The sequence below is a fragment of the Odocoileus virginianus genome, chromosome 23, assembly GCF_023699985.2.
Source record: "Odocoileus virginianus isolate 20LAN1187 ecotype Illinois chromosome 23, Ovbor_1.2, whole genome shotgun sequence".
Lineage (NCBI taxonomy): Eukaryota > Metazoa > Chordata > Mammalia > Artiodactyla > Cervidae > Odocoileus > Odocoileus virginianus.
In genome coordinates, this window is record NC_069696.1 from 34,352,064 (window position 1) to 34,368,217 (window position 16,154).

The 16,154-nt window shown below is 37.8% G+C and overlaps 1 protein-coding gene and 1 long non-coding RNA gene across 11 annotated transcripts in view; one reads left to right on the forward strand and one right to left on the reverse strand.

Moving 5' to 3' along the window:
• FAR2 (fatty acyl-CoA reductase 2) overlaps window positions 1–16,154 on the forward strand; it is a 169,723-nt gene that overhangs the window by 126,895 nt on the left and 26,674 nt on the right. For all 9 annotated transcript variants that reach the window (XM_070453862.1, XM_070453864.1, XM_070453866.1 and 6 more), the window contains 2 exons: window positions 7,937–8,112; window positions 11,005–11,184. In XM_070453862.1, coding sequence (XP_070309963.1) covers window positions 7,937–8,112; window positions 11,005–11,184 — 356 coding nt within the window. The remainder of the gene's footprint in view (window positions 1–7,936; window positions 8,113–11,004; window positions 11,185–16,154) is intronic.
• LOC110146595 (uncharacterized) overlaps window positions 1–16,154 on the reverse strand; it is a 41,614-nt gene that overhangs the window by 23,763 nt on the left and 1,697 nt on the right. Inside the window, exons 2-3 of one of the 2 annotated variants that reach the window (XR_002316596.2) lie at window positions 12,999–13,096; window positions 8,106–8,311 (exon numbers count right to left, since the gene is read on the reverse strand). This is a non-coding gene — a long non-coding RNA (uncharacterized lncRNA). Of the gene's footprint in view, window positions 1–8,105; window positions 8,312–12,998; window positions 13,097–16,154 lie in introns of those variants that run through there. The other variant, XR_011483011.1, reaches the window with a different exon arrangement.

Sequence of the window (16,154 nt, forward strand, 5' to 3'; positions counted from 1 at the left end):
ATAAGTCTTTCTTGAAAAATTCATTGACTTGTAACTTAGCACTCTAAAATTTCAATGATAAATGTTCCAGGCTCTCCTTTTCATTGGGATACCAGATATTTTATAGAGATCGCCCTTTATTTTAAGAGACTCACCCACTTTTTTTTACAAAATAAAAATGTTAAGCAAATTTTGGTGGGTTATTGTGATTAAATAATAGCTACATTTGAAGAGAGGAATCATTAAACTGAATAAATATCAAAATGTTTCATGATTAGAAAAGAATGATAATGTATAGTAGCCTTTAGAAAGTAGTAACCTCCTTGATGCCTCCCAAGTGAGATCATGTGGATAACAAATTGACTGTAGAAGTCCAAGTTCAGGGTTTCTACATTGTTTCAGAGCATTATATAAATGTCATGCCCCTCAATTTTTGCTCAAGTCCTGTTTTTAATAAAAATGCAATCTTAATATTTGGCCACATAAATTATACCTCAGTTTATTGAACCCCCAAATTTCTCTTTCTGTGAGTTTTTTTCTTAGGCTTTTCAAGTTTCTCTCTTGCATCTGGGCTATAAGTAACTGTTGCCAAAATAGTCTCTCATGTTTAAAAAAAAAATTGAAAGAGAAATACTTGTCTGTGTGATGTCAAATCAATGAAACACTCCTAAACTTTCTAAGAGAAATGTATTGTTTTATTATCAAATCAAAATGTTTAGATCATCTCCCAGCTATTATCTTTCAGTGACCACAGAAATATATCTTCATCTGTCAAGAGCATGGTTTACTAAAATGAAAAAGCAGCATTCTTGAGTGTTCAAACATAGCAAGTAGTTATTCAACTCTTTACCTTCTTAATCCTGTGCCATTAAATAAAGAATATATGAGAAGGAAGATGATGAACTCTTAGAATCTAACATAATTATATTAAGTTCTTTATTAGTGGACCTTCAGTGAAATTTTTGAAATTTTATTTTTTAGCTCATTTTTATTCCACCTATTTTTTGCCTTTAATTGATGTTTTGTCTCCCACCTCAACCCTCCAAAAAAAAAAAAGAAAGAAAAAACAACTTTCAGAAGAACTGATATCTGTTGAGGATCCATTTGCATCATTTTGTCTGTCCTTTAGTCTTGTCATTATTACAAAAGAAAAGGGTCCACATCCCCTACCCTTGGCAGTTAATACAGAGGACCCATAGATCACTTTGAGTCTTCTTTTAACAGTAGTTACCTGCTATCTTTTATCCCACCAACACAAAAGAACTGATAACCAATTTCAGGACTCAAACTCTCATTTATGGTTCTATTACTATTCTTACAGTGAAGAGTGAAAGTATTAGTCACTCAGTCATGTCCAACTCTTTGCAACCCCATGGACTGTGGCCTGCCAGGCTTCTCTGTCCATGGAATTCTCCAGGCAACAATACTAGAATGAGTTGCCATTTCCTTCTCCAGGGGATCTTCCTGACCCAGGGACTGAACCCAGGTCTCTGGCATTGCAGGCAGATTCTTTGCCATCCAAGCCATCAGGAAAGCCTATTCTTAGAGTAATTACTTTCAATTTAATAAGCAAACTTTGAGTTGTTTCAGTGAACTGGGTGCTGTCAAGCATAAAGTGATAAAAGAAGAATCAAGGAGTTTACAAACCAGAGGGTGAAATTTAAGTGCAGAATTTTCAAATGGACATGAATTTTTGGAGTCAGTGTTTCTCTAAGTATGGGATTGGACCATCAGACCTATCTATGGAGATGGTTAAGAAATACAACTCTTGGTTACATACCAGACTTACTGAGTCAAGATCTCCTACGGGGGAGTAAGGGCATTGTGAGGAGAGAGCAAATTAGCCAAGATGGCATGTTCAGGCCCTCTGGCCCCACATTTTGTAAATAATGCCTATGTAACAGCGGAGATCATTTATAACACTGCACATGCACAACACAAGGCACTCGCTTGGTCATGAGCTACTTTGTGCTGTAGGGATATATGAGCTCCACCTCAAATGTGGCATTTCTCTGGTGGCTCAGACAGTAAAGAATCTGCCTGCAGTGTGGGAGACCCGGGTTTGATTCCTGGATCGGGAAGATCCCCTGGAGAAGGAAATGACAATCCACTTCAGTATTCTTGCCTGGAGAATTCCATGGACAGTGGAGCCTTGTGGGCCACAGCCCACGGGGTCCCAAAGAGTTGAACATGACTGAGTGAGCAACACTTCACTTCATTTCACTAGAACATGGTGGCATTACTGCTGCATCCTGGCTGTGTCTGTTGTGTTTGGGTCAGCCACGAGCAGAGAGAATGTAGCGTGTCTACTGCTATGACTGCAGCATCAGTCAGGAGACAATAAATGTGTCTGCAGTTCCTATGGGTCCTTGAGTCTCCTTCCAGCCTCTTAACTTGCACCTTGCCTGCCCTGGATTCAGTGAACAGTTTAAACAGCGAGACAGTTGGCGCTGTGGGCAGGATCAGCAACAGAGGCATCATTTTTAATTAGGCCCTAGAATTTTCTTTTGCCTATACAGTTTGAAAACCACTGATGTCTTGAAACTGCCCTGGGCTGTTAAAGAGGAAAATGAGTCATACACAGTTGTTCATCAGTTATTTGTGTTAACAATGCAACTAAGGAAGTTCTCATCTTGGGATCAGTTAAAATCAACTTTGAAACCTGATGTGAAATGCAAACTCCTGGGCAGGGCCCAGTAATTTCTTACTTTGTGAGCATGGTATGGGGTCCAGGAACTTTTTCAGATGCATATCTTCTGATTTCAATGCAGTTCACTTGGGGATAACATTTTGAGAAGCACTGACCTGTTGCATGGCAGTTGGCAGCAATCTCTAGCACTCTATTTAGGCTTTGCCAACATCTAAGAAGTATTATTTTGTTAGAAGCTACAGCCATATGCTGAGATTCCAGATTAAAAGTTCTTTTACCATATGAGCCACCAGGGAAGCCCATTCCAGACTAAGGCAAGTCATATTATCAGCTCGGTTCAGTCCAGTTGCTCAGTCGTGCCTGACTGTTTGCAGCCCCGTGGACTGCAGCACAGCAGGCCTCCCTGTCCATCACCAGCTCCCAGAGTTTACTCAAACTTATGTCCATTTAGTAAGTGATTCCATCCAACCATCACATCCTCTGTCATCCCCTTCTCCTCCCTCCTTCAAACTTTCCCAGCATCAGAGTCTTTTCAAATGAGTCAACTCTTCACTTTAGGTGGCCAAAGTATTGGAGATTCAGCTTCAGTATCAGTCCTTCCAGTGAATATTCAGGACTGATTTCCTTTAGGATGGACTGGTTGGATCTCCTTGCAGTCCAAGGGACTCTCAAGAGTCTTCTCCAACCCCACAGTTCCAGGGCATCCATTCTTCAGTGCTTAACTTTCTTTATACTCCAACTCTCACATCTATAAATGACTACTGGAAAAACCATAGCTTTGACTAGAAGGACCTTTGCTGGCAAAGTCAAGTCTCTGTTTTTTAATAAGCTGTCTAGGTTGGTCATAGCTTTTCTCCCAAGGAGCAAGCATCTTTTAATTTCCTGGCTGCAGTCACCATCTGCAGTGATTTTGGCGCCCCCCAAAATAAAGTATGTCACTGTTTCCACTGTTTAACCATCTATTTGATGGGACCATGTGCCATGATCTTAGTTTTCTGAATGTTGAGTTTTAAAACAACTTTTTCATTCTCCTCTTTCAGTTTCATTAAGAGGCTCTTTAGTTCTTCTTCACTTTCTGCCATAAGGGTGGTGTCATCTGCATATCTGAGGTTATTGATATTTCTCCCGGCAATCTTGATTCCAACTGTGCTTCCTCCAGCCCAGCTTTTCTCACAATGTACTCTGCATATAAGTTAAATAAGCACGGTGACAATATATAGCCTTGACGTACTCCTTCCCCAATTTGGAACCATTTGTTCCATGTCCAGTTCTAACTGTTGCTCCTGACCTACATACAGACTTCTCAGGAGGCAGGTCAGGTGGTCTGGTATTCCCATCTCTTTAAGAATTTTCCAGAGTTTGTTGTGATCCACACAGTCAAAGGCTTTGGCATAGTCAGTAAAGCAGAAGTAGATATTTTTCTGGAACTCTCTCGCTTTTGCTGATGATCCAATGGATGTTGGCAACTTGATCTCTGGCTCCTCTCCCTTTTCTAAATCCAGCTTGAACATCTGGAAGTTCAAAGTTCATGTACTGTTGAAGCCTGGCTTAGAGAATTTTGAACATTACTAGCATGCGAGATGAGTGCAATTGTGTGTACTTTGAGCATTCTTTGGCATTGCCTTTCTTTGGAATTGAAATGAAAACTGACCTTTTCCAGTCCTGTGGCCACTTCTGAGTTTTCCAAAGTTGCTGGCAAATTGAGTGCAGAACTTTCATAGCATCATCTTTTAGGATTTGAAGTAGCTCAACTGAAATTCATTCCATCACCTCCACTAGCTTTGTTCATAGTGATGCTTCCTAAGGCTCATTTGACTTCACATTCCAGGATGTCTAGCTCTGGGTGAGTGATCACACCATTGCGATTATCTGGGTCATGAAGATCTTTTTTGTACAGTTCTTCTGTATATTCTTGCCACCTCTTTTTAGTATCTCCTGCTTCTGTTAGGTCCATACCATTTCTGTCCTTTATTGTGCCCAGCTTTGCATGAAAAGTTCCCTTGGTATCTCGAACTTTCTTGAAGAGATCTCTAGTCTTTCCCATTCTATTGTTTTCCTCTAATTCTTTGCATTGATCGTTGAGGAAGCCTTTCTTATCTCTCCTTGCTACTCTTTGGAACTCTGCATTCAAATGGGTATATCTTTCCTTTTCTCCTTTGCCTGTCACTTCTCCTTTTCATAGCTGTTTGTAAGGCCTCCTCAGACAACCATTTTACCTTTTTGCATTTCTTTATCTTGGGGATGGTCTTGATCACTGCCTCCTGTAGAATGTCATGAACCTCCATCCATAGTTCTTTAGGTACTCTATTAGATCTTATCCCTTGAATCTATTTGTCACTTCCACTGTATAATCATAAGGAATTTGATTTAGGTCATACCTGCATGTTCTAGTGGTTTTCCCTACTTTCTTCAATTTAAGTCTGAATTTGGCAATAAGGAGTTCATGATCTGAGCCACAGTCAGTTCCTGGTCTTGTTTTTGCTGACTGAATAGAGCTTTTCCATCTTTGGCTGCAAAGAACATAATCAATCTGATTTCAGTATTGACCACTTGGTAATGGTCATATTATTAGGCCTGGCTAATGTAGTAAAATAGGACCCTAATTATTAATGTGGCTTCAGTTGATGCAGCCAATTCATTGATTTATGCCAATGGATTGTAATCAATACCACCTCAATCAGAATACTGAAACTTCTTTTTGAATTATATTATGTTCATTCAGATATCCCCTCTTGTTTGAAAATATAAATCCATAAATAGGATGAAGATTGGGACTTTATTTCCTGAAATAGTAATTATCTACTAAAACAGTAATGCTGTAAATGTATCTTGGTGCTGTTCAACATTGCACAGGTCGTCTGAAAGTATAGTACAATTTAATAATATCCTCTGAATTTTAAAGTCACAAAAACCAGGGACTTTGCTGTTGATCCAGTGGTTAAGAATCTGCCTTCCAATGCAGGGGACTTGGGTTCTATCCTTGGTTGGGAATTAAGATCCCACATGCCATGGGGCGACTTAGAGAGCCCAAGTGCAACAGCTAGGGAAGCCCCTCCATTCCACAACCAGAGAAAGCCTGTACACCCTAACAAAGACCTGGCACAGCCAAAGAAAATTTAAAACATAAAGTCATAAAAACCAAAGGCAACAGAAAATGTTTGCATGGCAGCTTGCATCATCTGTGACCAGCCCCATTGCTAGAAGAGTAGCCACTGAGGCCATCTTCCATGTCTTGCTCTCGAGCAGCCGGAAGTCTCCATGGGCCAAAGTCAGGCTCAACAGAACCCCAGATAGATTTCTCATGAATGAAATCTATCACGGCTCAGAAAAAGCCTCGTATAGATTCAGTTGTTAAAAAGGAGGATAACTGTATAAATGTGGCATAAACTTATCCAAAATTATCCAACCTGTGTCTGTTGTACAATTAGCATGAACTGCAAAAGAAAATTGTGATGCTGGAGAAGACTTTTTTGGAGAAGACTTTTGAGAGTCCCTTGGACAGGAAGGAGATCAAATTAGTCAATCCTAAGGGAAATCAACCCTGAATGTTCACTGGAAGGACTGTTGGTAAAGCTGAATCTCCGATACTTTGACCACCTGATGCAAAGAGCCGACTCATCAGAAAAGACCCTGATGCTGGGAAAGATTGAGAGCAGGAGGAGAAGGGGGCAACAGAGTATGAGGTGGTTAGATAGCATCATGGACTCAGTGGACATGAATTTAAGTGAACTCCAGGAGATAGTGGAAGAGAGAGAAGGCTGGCATGCTGCAGTCCGTGGGGTTGCAAAGAGTGGGACACGACTTAATGACTCAACAACAACAACACAAAGGAAAACATTTGACTATGAAAACAAATATTAGCATGCTTATGATCCATTATGACTGGAGAGCTGTTAAATGTCTTTTAAAAGAATTGACATGAACTTTGTTGAGAATGTCCCTGAGTTGCTTTATCAATCTTAGATGTTGAAAAAGCGTTGAAGAGTGGCCTAACTTTAGAATTATTTTCAGGATTATAGTAACACAGTATTAAAAAGGCTGGCCTTAAGTGCAGGAAAATAGTAGCTTGGAGACAGATGTGTATTACCCTGCCAGGTCAGTATGTGGATTTAATTCCCTTCCCTAGCTGGCTTCATTAAATTTCCAGGATGTCCCCTGAACATGGTCTTACCTGATACAAATGAGACATGATTTCTGTAAATATCTGAAATTAGCTTCTTCTTATCCAACAGAGAAGCCTGGGGTAAATCTCTACTGGAAAGAAGAAGCCTTCTGCTAAGGATCAAGGAACAGATGAAAACATTCTTTTGGAGTTAAAAGGGAGAGCAGGATTGTTTGTCTCCACTACTATATTAGTATTAAAACCACATCCTAATTTTCTCTGCTCTTAACCTTTCTAAACATTTAACCTTACTTCTCTTGCCCTTACTTTCCACATGCCAAACCATTACTACAATAAACTTTTATTTTATCAAAGTAGATTGGAACCAAGATGCTTTCATTAAAATTGTTATCTTCTGAGAAAATGGAAAATACCAATTCAACCTGAGAACTTCTGTGTGGAAGGGAAAATAGAGGCTGTGTTTTATCTGAATAACTGTAAAAAAAAAGCTATATCTGCTAGTACTCTTTCCTTTTCCCTTTATAAATAAATTAGAATAATAAAAAATCAATTAAAATCCAATAAAAAATACATGAGCTCATGTAATCCTCTTACTAGACAATAACTGCCATTTATATATTGGAATGAGATTATATAAAAATTTTATTTGTTTTACCCATTACAAATTTGCTTAATTTTTTTTTTTTCTAATTATCTTTTTGCTTCTAAGACCTCTTGTAAATCTGGTCCAATTAACCAAGTTGTTTTGAACCTGTGCTTATGAGACCTTCTTAAAGGCAGGTGATTTTGCTGGTAATTTGTCAAGGTATATAAAGGCTGGTGAATTTGCTCCGAAAACAGTATCTCTAAGGCAGAAATGGAAATAACCACCATGTTTAAACATGAAGCTGCCTTGGAAGGGAAGAGAGGATGGTGCAAGATATGGATGGCTTACTACCAGACCTTCACCCAGGAAAAGTTCAAAATACACTCTTACTGGTCACTGGAACTGACTTTTCCTGGATGTTTATCAAATTAAGAGGAGCAAGAATTATTCTAAGCTGACCTTGAATTGCATGTAATATAGCAGATGGCTGAGTCATATTATTACAGCTAACAACCAGTTTTTGTGAATTAAAATGAAATGTCAGTGAAAATAAGAACATTGTTGGTGATGATGATCTTTGATGATTTATATGTTTTAGCTGTTTGAAAAAGTCAAAGAAGTTTGTCCAAACGTGCATGAGAAGATCCGAGCTATTTCTGCAGACCTCAATCAGAATGACTTTGCCATCAGCAAGGAGGACGTGCAGGAGCTTCTTTCACACACAAACATCATCTTCCACTGTGCCGCTACCGTGCGCTTTGATGACCACCTCAGGTACAGTCCAAGTCCCCTTTTGTGACTTGTATTACACGTGTGTGTGCACACATATGTGTAAGTTTCTTCATTACTTCTCTTTTAAAAAAAGAGATATTCTCAATGAAAACAAAGGAGTAAATCTTTTCTAGAATCTTACCATCCACAGATAACCATTTAATATTGTGAAGACCATCCATTTCAACTTTTCTTTATGCATCTGTAATAAAAGAGACTTATGTTCAATTTCTCCAAAAAATGAAATGATGTTTTTTGCAACCTGTTCAGTTTTATTTTTAGATATCTTTCATTGTCAATTGATAATTTATTATCATTTGTAGTGACTATGTGGCATCCCACTGTACATGTATATAATACACTCAAGCAGTTCTGTACTGAGGGACATTGCTTAGATGTTTCACTGTTATAAACAGTTCTGCAATGAACATCTGTGTATATACATTTTTCCCCTTTGGGTAAATTCCCAAAAGTAGAATTATTAGACACATGCCAGATATGTCCAGGTTATGAACAGTTTATATTTTGACATATAATGCTAAGTTGCTTTTCAAAAAGGTGGTATGAATTTACACTGTTCTTGGGCATGTGAGTGCTCATTTCTAACACAGTAGTACCATACTACAATTCTTTAATTCTTTTTATCATTGTCAATATGAAAATGGAAATAGTATTGCATATTTTGGTTTTTATTTCTTTGATAATCAGAAAGGTTGAGAATGTTTAAATGCTGACTGACAGTTTATTCTTTTGTGAAATGCCTATTTGTGTTCTTCACCTATTTTTCTCTTGAAACATTCTTTTTTTGTCTGTTTTAAGGCTTCTTGGAAGATTTAGCATATCAACTCTTCATCTTTTATAAGGCTCAAAATATTTTAACAGTTTATCATTTGTCCTCAGCTCTGTTTTTATTATTTACAGTTTTTCATAATTTTTTCTAGTATTTAAACTGTTCCATGTTTACATTTAAATCTGACTCATTTAAAATTTACTTACCTCTAAAGAATAATAGGAAAACTCTATAAAAATAAGAGTGATATGTGTGTGATGTACAGTATTTTTTTAACATTAACAGATGGTTACTTTTTAAACATATTAAATTATTTATTTTCACATTATTGTTTAAAAGAAAATAGTATATTAAATGCCTCTTTCTCAATCCTTTTTTAAAGCATTCCATTGATTAGACTTTCTTTTCCAGTACCACAATATTTTAATGACTACTATTCTTATTTTATTAGACAAGTATACACACATTTTTCTCTTTTTAAGGAATTTTCCTGACTATTCTCACCTCTTGATTAAACTTAGAATAAATCTGCCAAGTTTGTTTAAGGGTTGTGAGTTTGATTGAGATTACCTTGACTATGTAGATTGATTTAGAAAAATAGCATGATTTAGACATTGACTTTTCTTACCCAAGAACAATGTATATCTCTTATGATACAATTTTTCTCTTATGATCCTTAATGAACTTTCATAATTTTCTTTATATAGAGCCTACTTATTAATTTGATATCTTTTAAATGTTCTTTTTTTGACTATGTGCCATTCTTCCATTGTAGACTCTAATTTTTGTTTCTATACAGGAAAGCTAGTGATTTTTTCACATAACTTTTAGAAGTGAACACATTATTGAACTATTATTGTTCACCCCAGTTTTTTCCAGTTGCTTCTGTTTTTTCTCAGATATACAGTTATATAATCTGATAGTGATTTTATGGTTGGCTTTGCAGTGATGATGTTTATTAACTTTATTTTCCTCTCTAATTATAAGGCTGCAACTTCAGAGCAGTGTTAAGCAGTAGTGATTGTGAGCATTTTTCTTGACTCTGACTTTAAAACCAGTGCTCCTTACTTTGAACCATTAAGCATGACACAGGCTATCAAATTGAAGTATATATATTTTTAAATCATTTTCTTCTTCTTTTAGTGAAATTAAAAAAATTGAACTGGAAATGGGTATTGAATGCATTTTAGAATTTTTCTATATATAAATGTACACATGATCACATATTTTTTCCTTTTTTTGAGTTAGAGTAATAGGTTTCCTAATTTTGTATGAAACATATTTCTAGAAAAAGAATTACTTCAATGTCATCATATCCATATGTTTATGCAGCTTTGTGTTCTATTAGGTAAAATGTAGGGTTTTGACATCATTTTTTCAACTGAAGTATAGTTGATTTACAATGTGGTTTTAGTTTCTGCTGTATAGCAAAGTGATTCAGTTATATATATATACACACATATATATGTATACGTTCTTTTTTATATTCTTTTTAGTGATGGTTTATCATAAGATGCTGAATATAGTTCTCTGTGTTATACTTTAGAAACTTGTACTTTATCCATCCTATAAATAATAGTTGGCATCTGCTAATCCCAAACTCCCAATTCATCCCTTCCCCACCTCTTTCCCCCTTGGCGACTTCACCTGTTCTCTGTTGACATCAATTTTTATATCTGACCTATACCTTTGCAATAGAAACATATTTCTCATTCTATATTCACCGTTGCTCTCCTCTAGTTTATTTGAATTTTCTAACTTAAGTTAGATGCCTAATTTATGTTTTTTATTCTTTTAATGGCTGCTTAAGAAGTCCCTGTATAAATTCAGAGGATTGTGATTTTCTTTCCTTCCAGTTGATTTAGAATCAGATGACTTCTAAATGTAACATGTATCACAGGATTTATGTGCACAAAAGACATCATCAACATATAACGTATTCCAAATATCATATAACTGTGTGGCCATGACCCATACTTTTCTTCCTGGTCCTTCGATGCAGCCACAAAAGCAGATGGATATGCCAGTTACTGAAGTAGGTGCAGCTCCAGCAAAATGGGATGTGACTTGCCTCACTGTATTTCCTCCTGCCTAACCTTCTGCAGACATGCTGTGCAGCTCAACGTCACTGCCACCCAGCAGCTTTTGCTCATGGCCAGTCAGATGCCGAAGCTGGAGGCCTTCATACACATTTCTACTGCCTTTTCAAACTGTAACCTGAAGCACATTGATGAAGTCATCTATCCATGTCCTGTAGAGCCAAAAAAAATCATTGACTCCATGGAGTAAGTTGGGTTACATGGCGGGTGGGGGTGAAGGGAGACGGACTGTTGTTCATTGACAAGGTGACACATTGAGATACCCTGGGAGCAGCATGCTTTGAAAAGGTACTAGCTTCAGCTCTCTGTCCTTGCTATTCTCTGTCCCCAGTGGGGAGTAGAGTGCTTCTTGATGGAGGAGAACAGGGATAGGATAGCTGTATTAGGTTGCTTAGAATTCCGTGAGGTACTTGAGAATACTTTACATGGAGGTGGTTTCTCACTTCTTAGTGAATTAAGCTTTGCTACTAGATTTATTTTTTTCAAGGGAAGTATCAGGGCTTCCCAGGTGATGCTAATACAGGAGACACAAGAGGTGTGGATTTACTTGATCCCTGGGTCAGGAAGATCCCATGGAGGAGGGTATGGCAATCCACTCCAGTATTCTTGCTTGGAGAATCTCATGGACAGAGGAGCCTGGTGGGCTACAGTGCATAGGATTGCAAAGAGTCAGACACAACTAAAGCGACTTAGCATGCATGCAACGGAAGTTAGCATACATAGTATATAAACGTCCAGAAGAAAGGTTTTGTCATTAAACTGGCAAAGGTTCTGCAACTTACTAGCTCTGTGACCTTGAGCAAATCTTTGGCCTCTTTGAGCCTTAGTTTCTTCATGTGTGAGATGAGGCTAATAATAGTGCCTGTCTTTTTAGCTGTGATGATAATGTGAGTTATACAAAGCAGTTACTACAGTGCTTAATAGCAATTAATCAAAAAGTTCATAAAGAAGAACTAATAGGGAAGAGAAATTTCTTCCAAATCTTGCAGAAAATGTAGGTTTCTTGATCTGTTCAGCTGAGAGACACTTCCCTTATGATCCTATTATGCAGGAGAGACAGAAGTCTAGCATTTTTCTCTTTGGCCAACTAACAGGAACTAATTTCTTTTTAGGACATCACCCTGATCTCAAAATAAGTATGTTTTTCTGTTCTGCCTCTTCATTCTTCGGTTCCATTTACCAAATTTGCCTTATTTTGTTTGCTTTTTAAAAGACTCTGCATAAAACATATTATAGCAGAGGAAATATACTCTCACAGTGGATTTGTCAGATTTTAATTTTTTATAATACTGTATTTCTATTTTAGATATACTGTTTAACTTTAGCTAAATCAAGAGTTTATTCCCTTCAGGGCAAACATTTTTATCTCATACAGCTCTGAGAACAGATATTTTTACCTGTCATTTTAAAATAACCAGGACAAAAGAAAAATGAAAGTCATTTAAAGGAGACGGAGGTTGGTTAAATAAATGATGATTTGCTTAACTGGTGCAAAGGAACCTTTCAGAGTCTAGAATTTCTCAGGATAGTTGGAGAAAAGACACTATGATGCCAAAGTCTGTGCAGGAAAGTCGAGGTCTAAAGCATTGGCATGTTTTCAGGATGGAAATGATTTGTATGCTATTTAGCCATCCTCTTACAGCTTTGTCTTTTGGTAAATGTGGTATTTATGGATGTGATAAGCCCATGAAATAGGAAATGGCAGCCCACTTCAGTATTCTTGCCTGGAAAATTCCATGAACAGGGGAGCCTGGCAGGCTACTTACTGTCCATAAGATTGCAGAAGAGTCAGACACAACTGAGAAAATGAGCACACATACACAGAAGCCCAGGAAAGGAGCAGACTTCCCCCCGTCCTTTGACTCTTCTGCGAGGTCACCAGAGAAAAAGGTAGGAAATGGAGATTCAGTTCACCCAAAGGTTCCATACCACTTTCTCCCTCCCAAACTGTGTCTAGATGCTCAAACCCTCCCACACCCCATTTCAAAGAATAAACTCACCTCCCAGAGGAAGAGTTGGTTTATCAACAGGCATTCTCCACTTCCCAGCATATGTCAACTGGTAAAGGCAGGTATCGGCTACATGATTGATGATCAAACTGTAATGGACATTAGTACAAAATTTATATCTGTCTGTCATGTACTGCTCTCCAAGGAGAACAAGTATTTTAAAACATACATATATGTAGCCAAACAGAACTGGGAGAAAAATTATATTTTGTCTCGACAAAATACATTTCAATGCAGTTAAGGAACTAAAGTTGCCCTTTTTTTAAACAAAGAGAACATCATTACCACAATGTATTTATTTAAATTTTTATACTCAGAACCACCTGTCCAGCACCATCCCTCTCAGCCTTACATTTGAGCCACAGTCACACAAAGTGCTCTCTCTCTCTCTCATACGTCTCTGTCTTGGCTTAGGTCGTTCTGTCTCTAGAGGCTACTTCTCCCTCTGCTTCCTCTGCTAAATTCTTATCCAGCATCAAAGCTTTCCCCTGGGAGCACATGGACTCAGGTGGCCATTCCCATGCTCCCAGAGTACCCTGTGCTCATCCTCATCATGACATTTAGCACAGGTCATTCTAAATGTCTGATTATTTGTCTCTATCTCCAGTGGCCAATGAGATTCTCAAAGGAGAAGACTGTCTCTTGTTCCTTCTTGTTCTTCAATGCCAGCACATAATAGGAACTCAAATATTTGCTAAATGAATGAAAAGTTTTTGATGGAACTGGATGATCATTGTTCATACCACTCTGGCTAAGATGTGTTGTTTCTTGTTTGTTTAGACAAAGGAGGAACAGACAGAATTCCATAGCAAGCTGGTATTTGAGAGTGTGAAGTCTTACATATAAAATATATATATGCCCTCATCTTATCTGTGTTTTGGATTGCTCTTTTTTTCTTCTTAAACTTGGAATAAAACCTATGTGTTAAGTTTGGAATAATGCTTTGAATAAATCCCAGCAGCCCCTGGCCAACTAGACCATTGTTTATGACTGTTTCAACAATTCCTATCTCAAATAGAATTTTCTGAAGTTTTAAAATGACAGCATTAAAATTATTCTGAATAAATACTACTGCACCTAAATCCAGGTTTAATTGCTCTGTTCTAAGAAAATATTTTTCTCTGATTTCTTCTTTATTTTGTAATTGGCCCATGGTTAAAACAAAATTGCCCTTGGAAATTTTTATTAACAGTAACCCTATGGGGTCTAGCCACTGTCATTGTTCTTAGTACTGCAGTAGTCCTCATTTTTTTACAAAAAAGGAACCAAGAGTTAAACAGCAAGAAAATCTTCAAGCTTTGTGATCAAATAAAATCTCTGATAAAAGAGTAATGAATACATTAATTTTAGATGGGAGAGAGGGGAAATCCTTTCACAATGTATGTATGAATGCTATGTTGCTTCAGTCGTGTTCAATTCTTTGTGACCCCTTGGACTGTACAGGCTTCTCTGCCCATGGAATTTTCCAGGCAAGAATGGTCAGAGAAGGCAATGGCAACCCACTCCAGTACTCTTGCCTGGGAAATCCCATGGACGGAAGAGCCTGGTAGCCTGCAGTCCATAGGGTCGCGAAGAGTCAGACACGACTGAGTGACTTCACTTTCATGCATTGGAGAAGGAAATGGCAACCCACTCCAGTATCCTTGCCTGGAGAATCCCAGGGATGGAGGAGCCTGGTGGGCTGCCGTCTATGGGGTCGCACAGAGTCAGACACGACTGAAGCAACTTATCAGCAGCAGCAGCAGTACTGAAGTGGGTTGCCATTTCCTACTCCAGGGGATCTTTGCCACCCAGGGATTGAACCCTCATCTCCTGCAGCTCCTGTGTTGCGGGTGTATTCTATACCACCAAGCCACCGGGGAAGCCCCTTCACAATGTATATGTGTTCCAAATCATCACAATATGCACTGTCCTAAAGTTTTGTTCATGATACCTTAGTAAAGCTGAAAGAAAAGAAAATCACCCATAAAACAGTAAAATGAACCTTTGTTTTTCCAGAGAAGCAATTTAATGGGAATTACAGTTCTGGGAAATAAAAGAGTGTTTGCACTTTTTTGCCAGGAACTTTCCCAATTGTGCAGGCTGAAAAGATCCTGCTTGGCATTGTTAACAAAGGGAATGGAACTGTGAACCAAACCGACACCTCTCATTCCTGCCCTGTACTTCTGTCCTCAGCCCACCACATGTTCTGTCCATCTCACAGCCCAACCCCTCCCTTCCTTCAGCCCATCTCTGAAAATCCAGAATTACCTTTGTCCCTAACCATTCCCAAAAGATAAATTTTGACTATGTTATTATGGAAACTTTAGTATACACATATTTTCATAATAAATTAGGACTTGATGCTTTTGACTGGCATTTCGTGTTCAGCAACTGATTATCTATGCACTTGTTTTCTGCCCCTCATTCCAACACAGACGTTTTATGATGTAATGATTCACCATTCTTATAATTTCTGCCTTTATATTTCCAGCTTCTACATAGTTGGTAATATTTACCTTTAGAAACTCATGTGTATAAATGGATCAGGGATGACCAATAAACTCCAGTTTTTCAGAATAACAGCTTAAGTGGAATGTTTATTTTTTAAAATGTTCATAGCTGACCAACAAGGACAGAAGTTTGGGGCTTATGCTTCCCATACTTTTTAGGCCAAGGTAAATCCTCTTATTGGGGCTGTGTAGAAGAAAAAAGCTTTTACATCTGTATAAAACCTGAAATAACTAGAGTTAGGAACCAGAAAAATGGATCCATAATTACTTAGTGCTGTATTTAGCATGCTTAAACCAATCTAGTAAATATGCAGTAAGAAGGGAAGGATTCTATGAATCATCATTGAGCAATTACTTGGAACAAAGGCACTTTCACAGACATTTAATTCCTTAACATAATATTGTAGGGTTGATACTATATGGCTAATGTACTAACAAAGGAACACAGGCTCAGAAAGGTTAAGTAACTCTTCACAAGTCTCTCAGCTAGTAAGTAGAAGAGACACAAAGGTTTTCCATGGCCACGTGATTATGGTCTTTCTAGTATATGCACATACTTGGCCATGTGATTAAATGGTGCTTTCTTAAGATGGGGACTGTACCTTCAAGGAGCCCACAGTCAAATGTAAATAGAACATAGTAGAATGACCTCAGA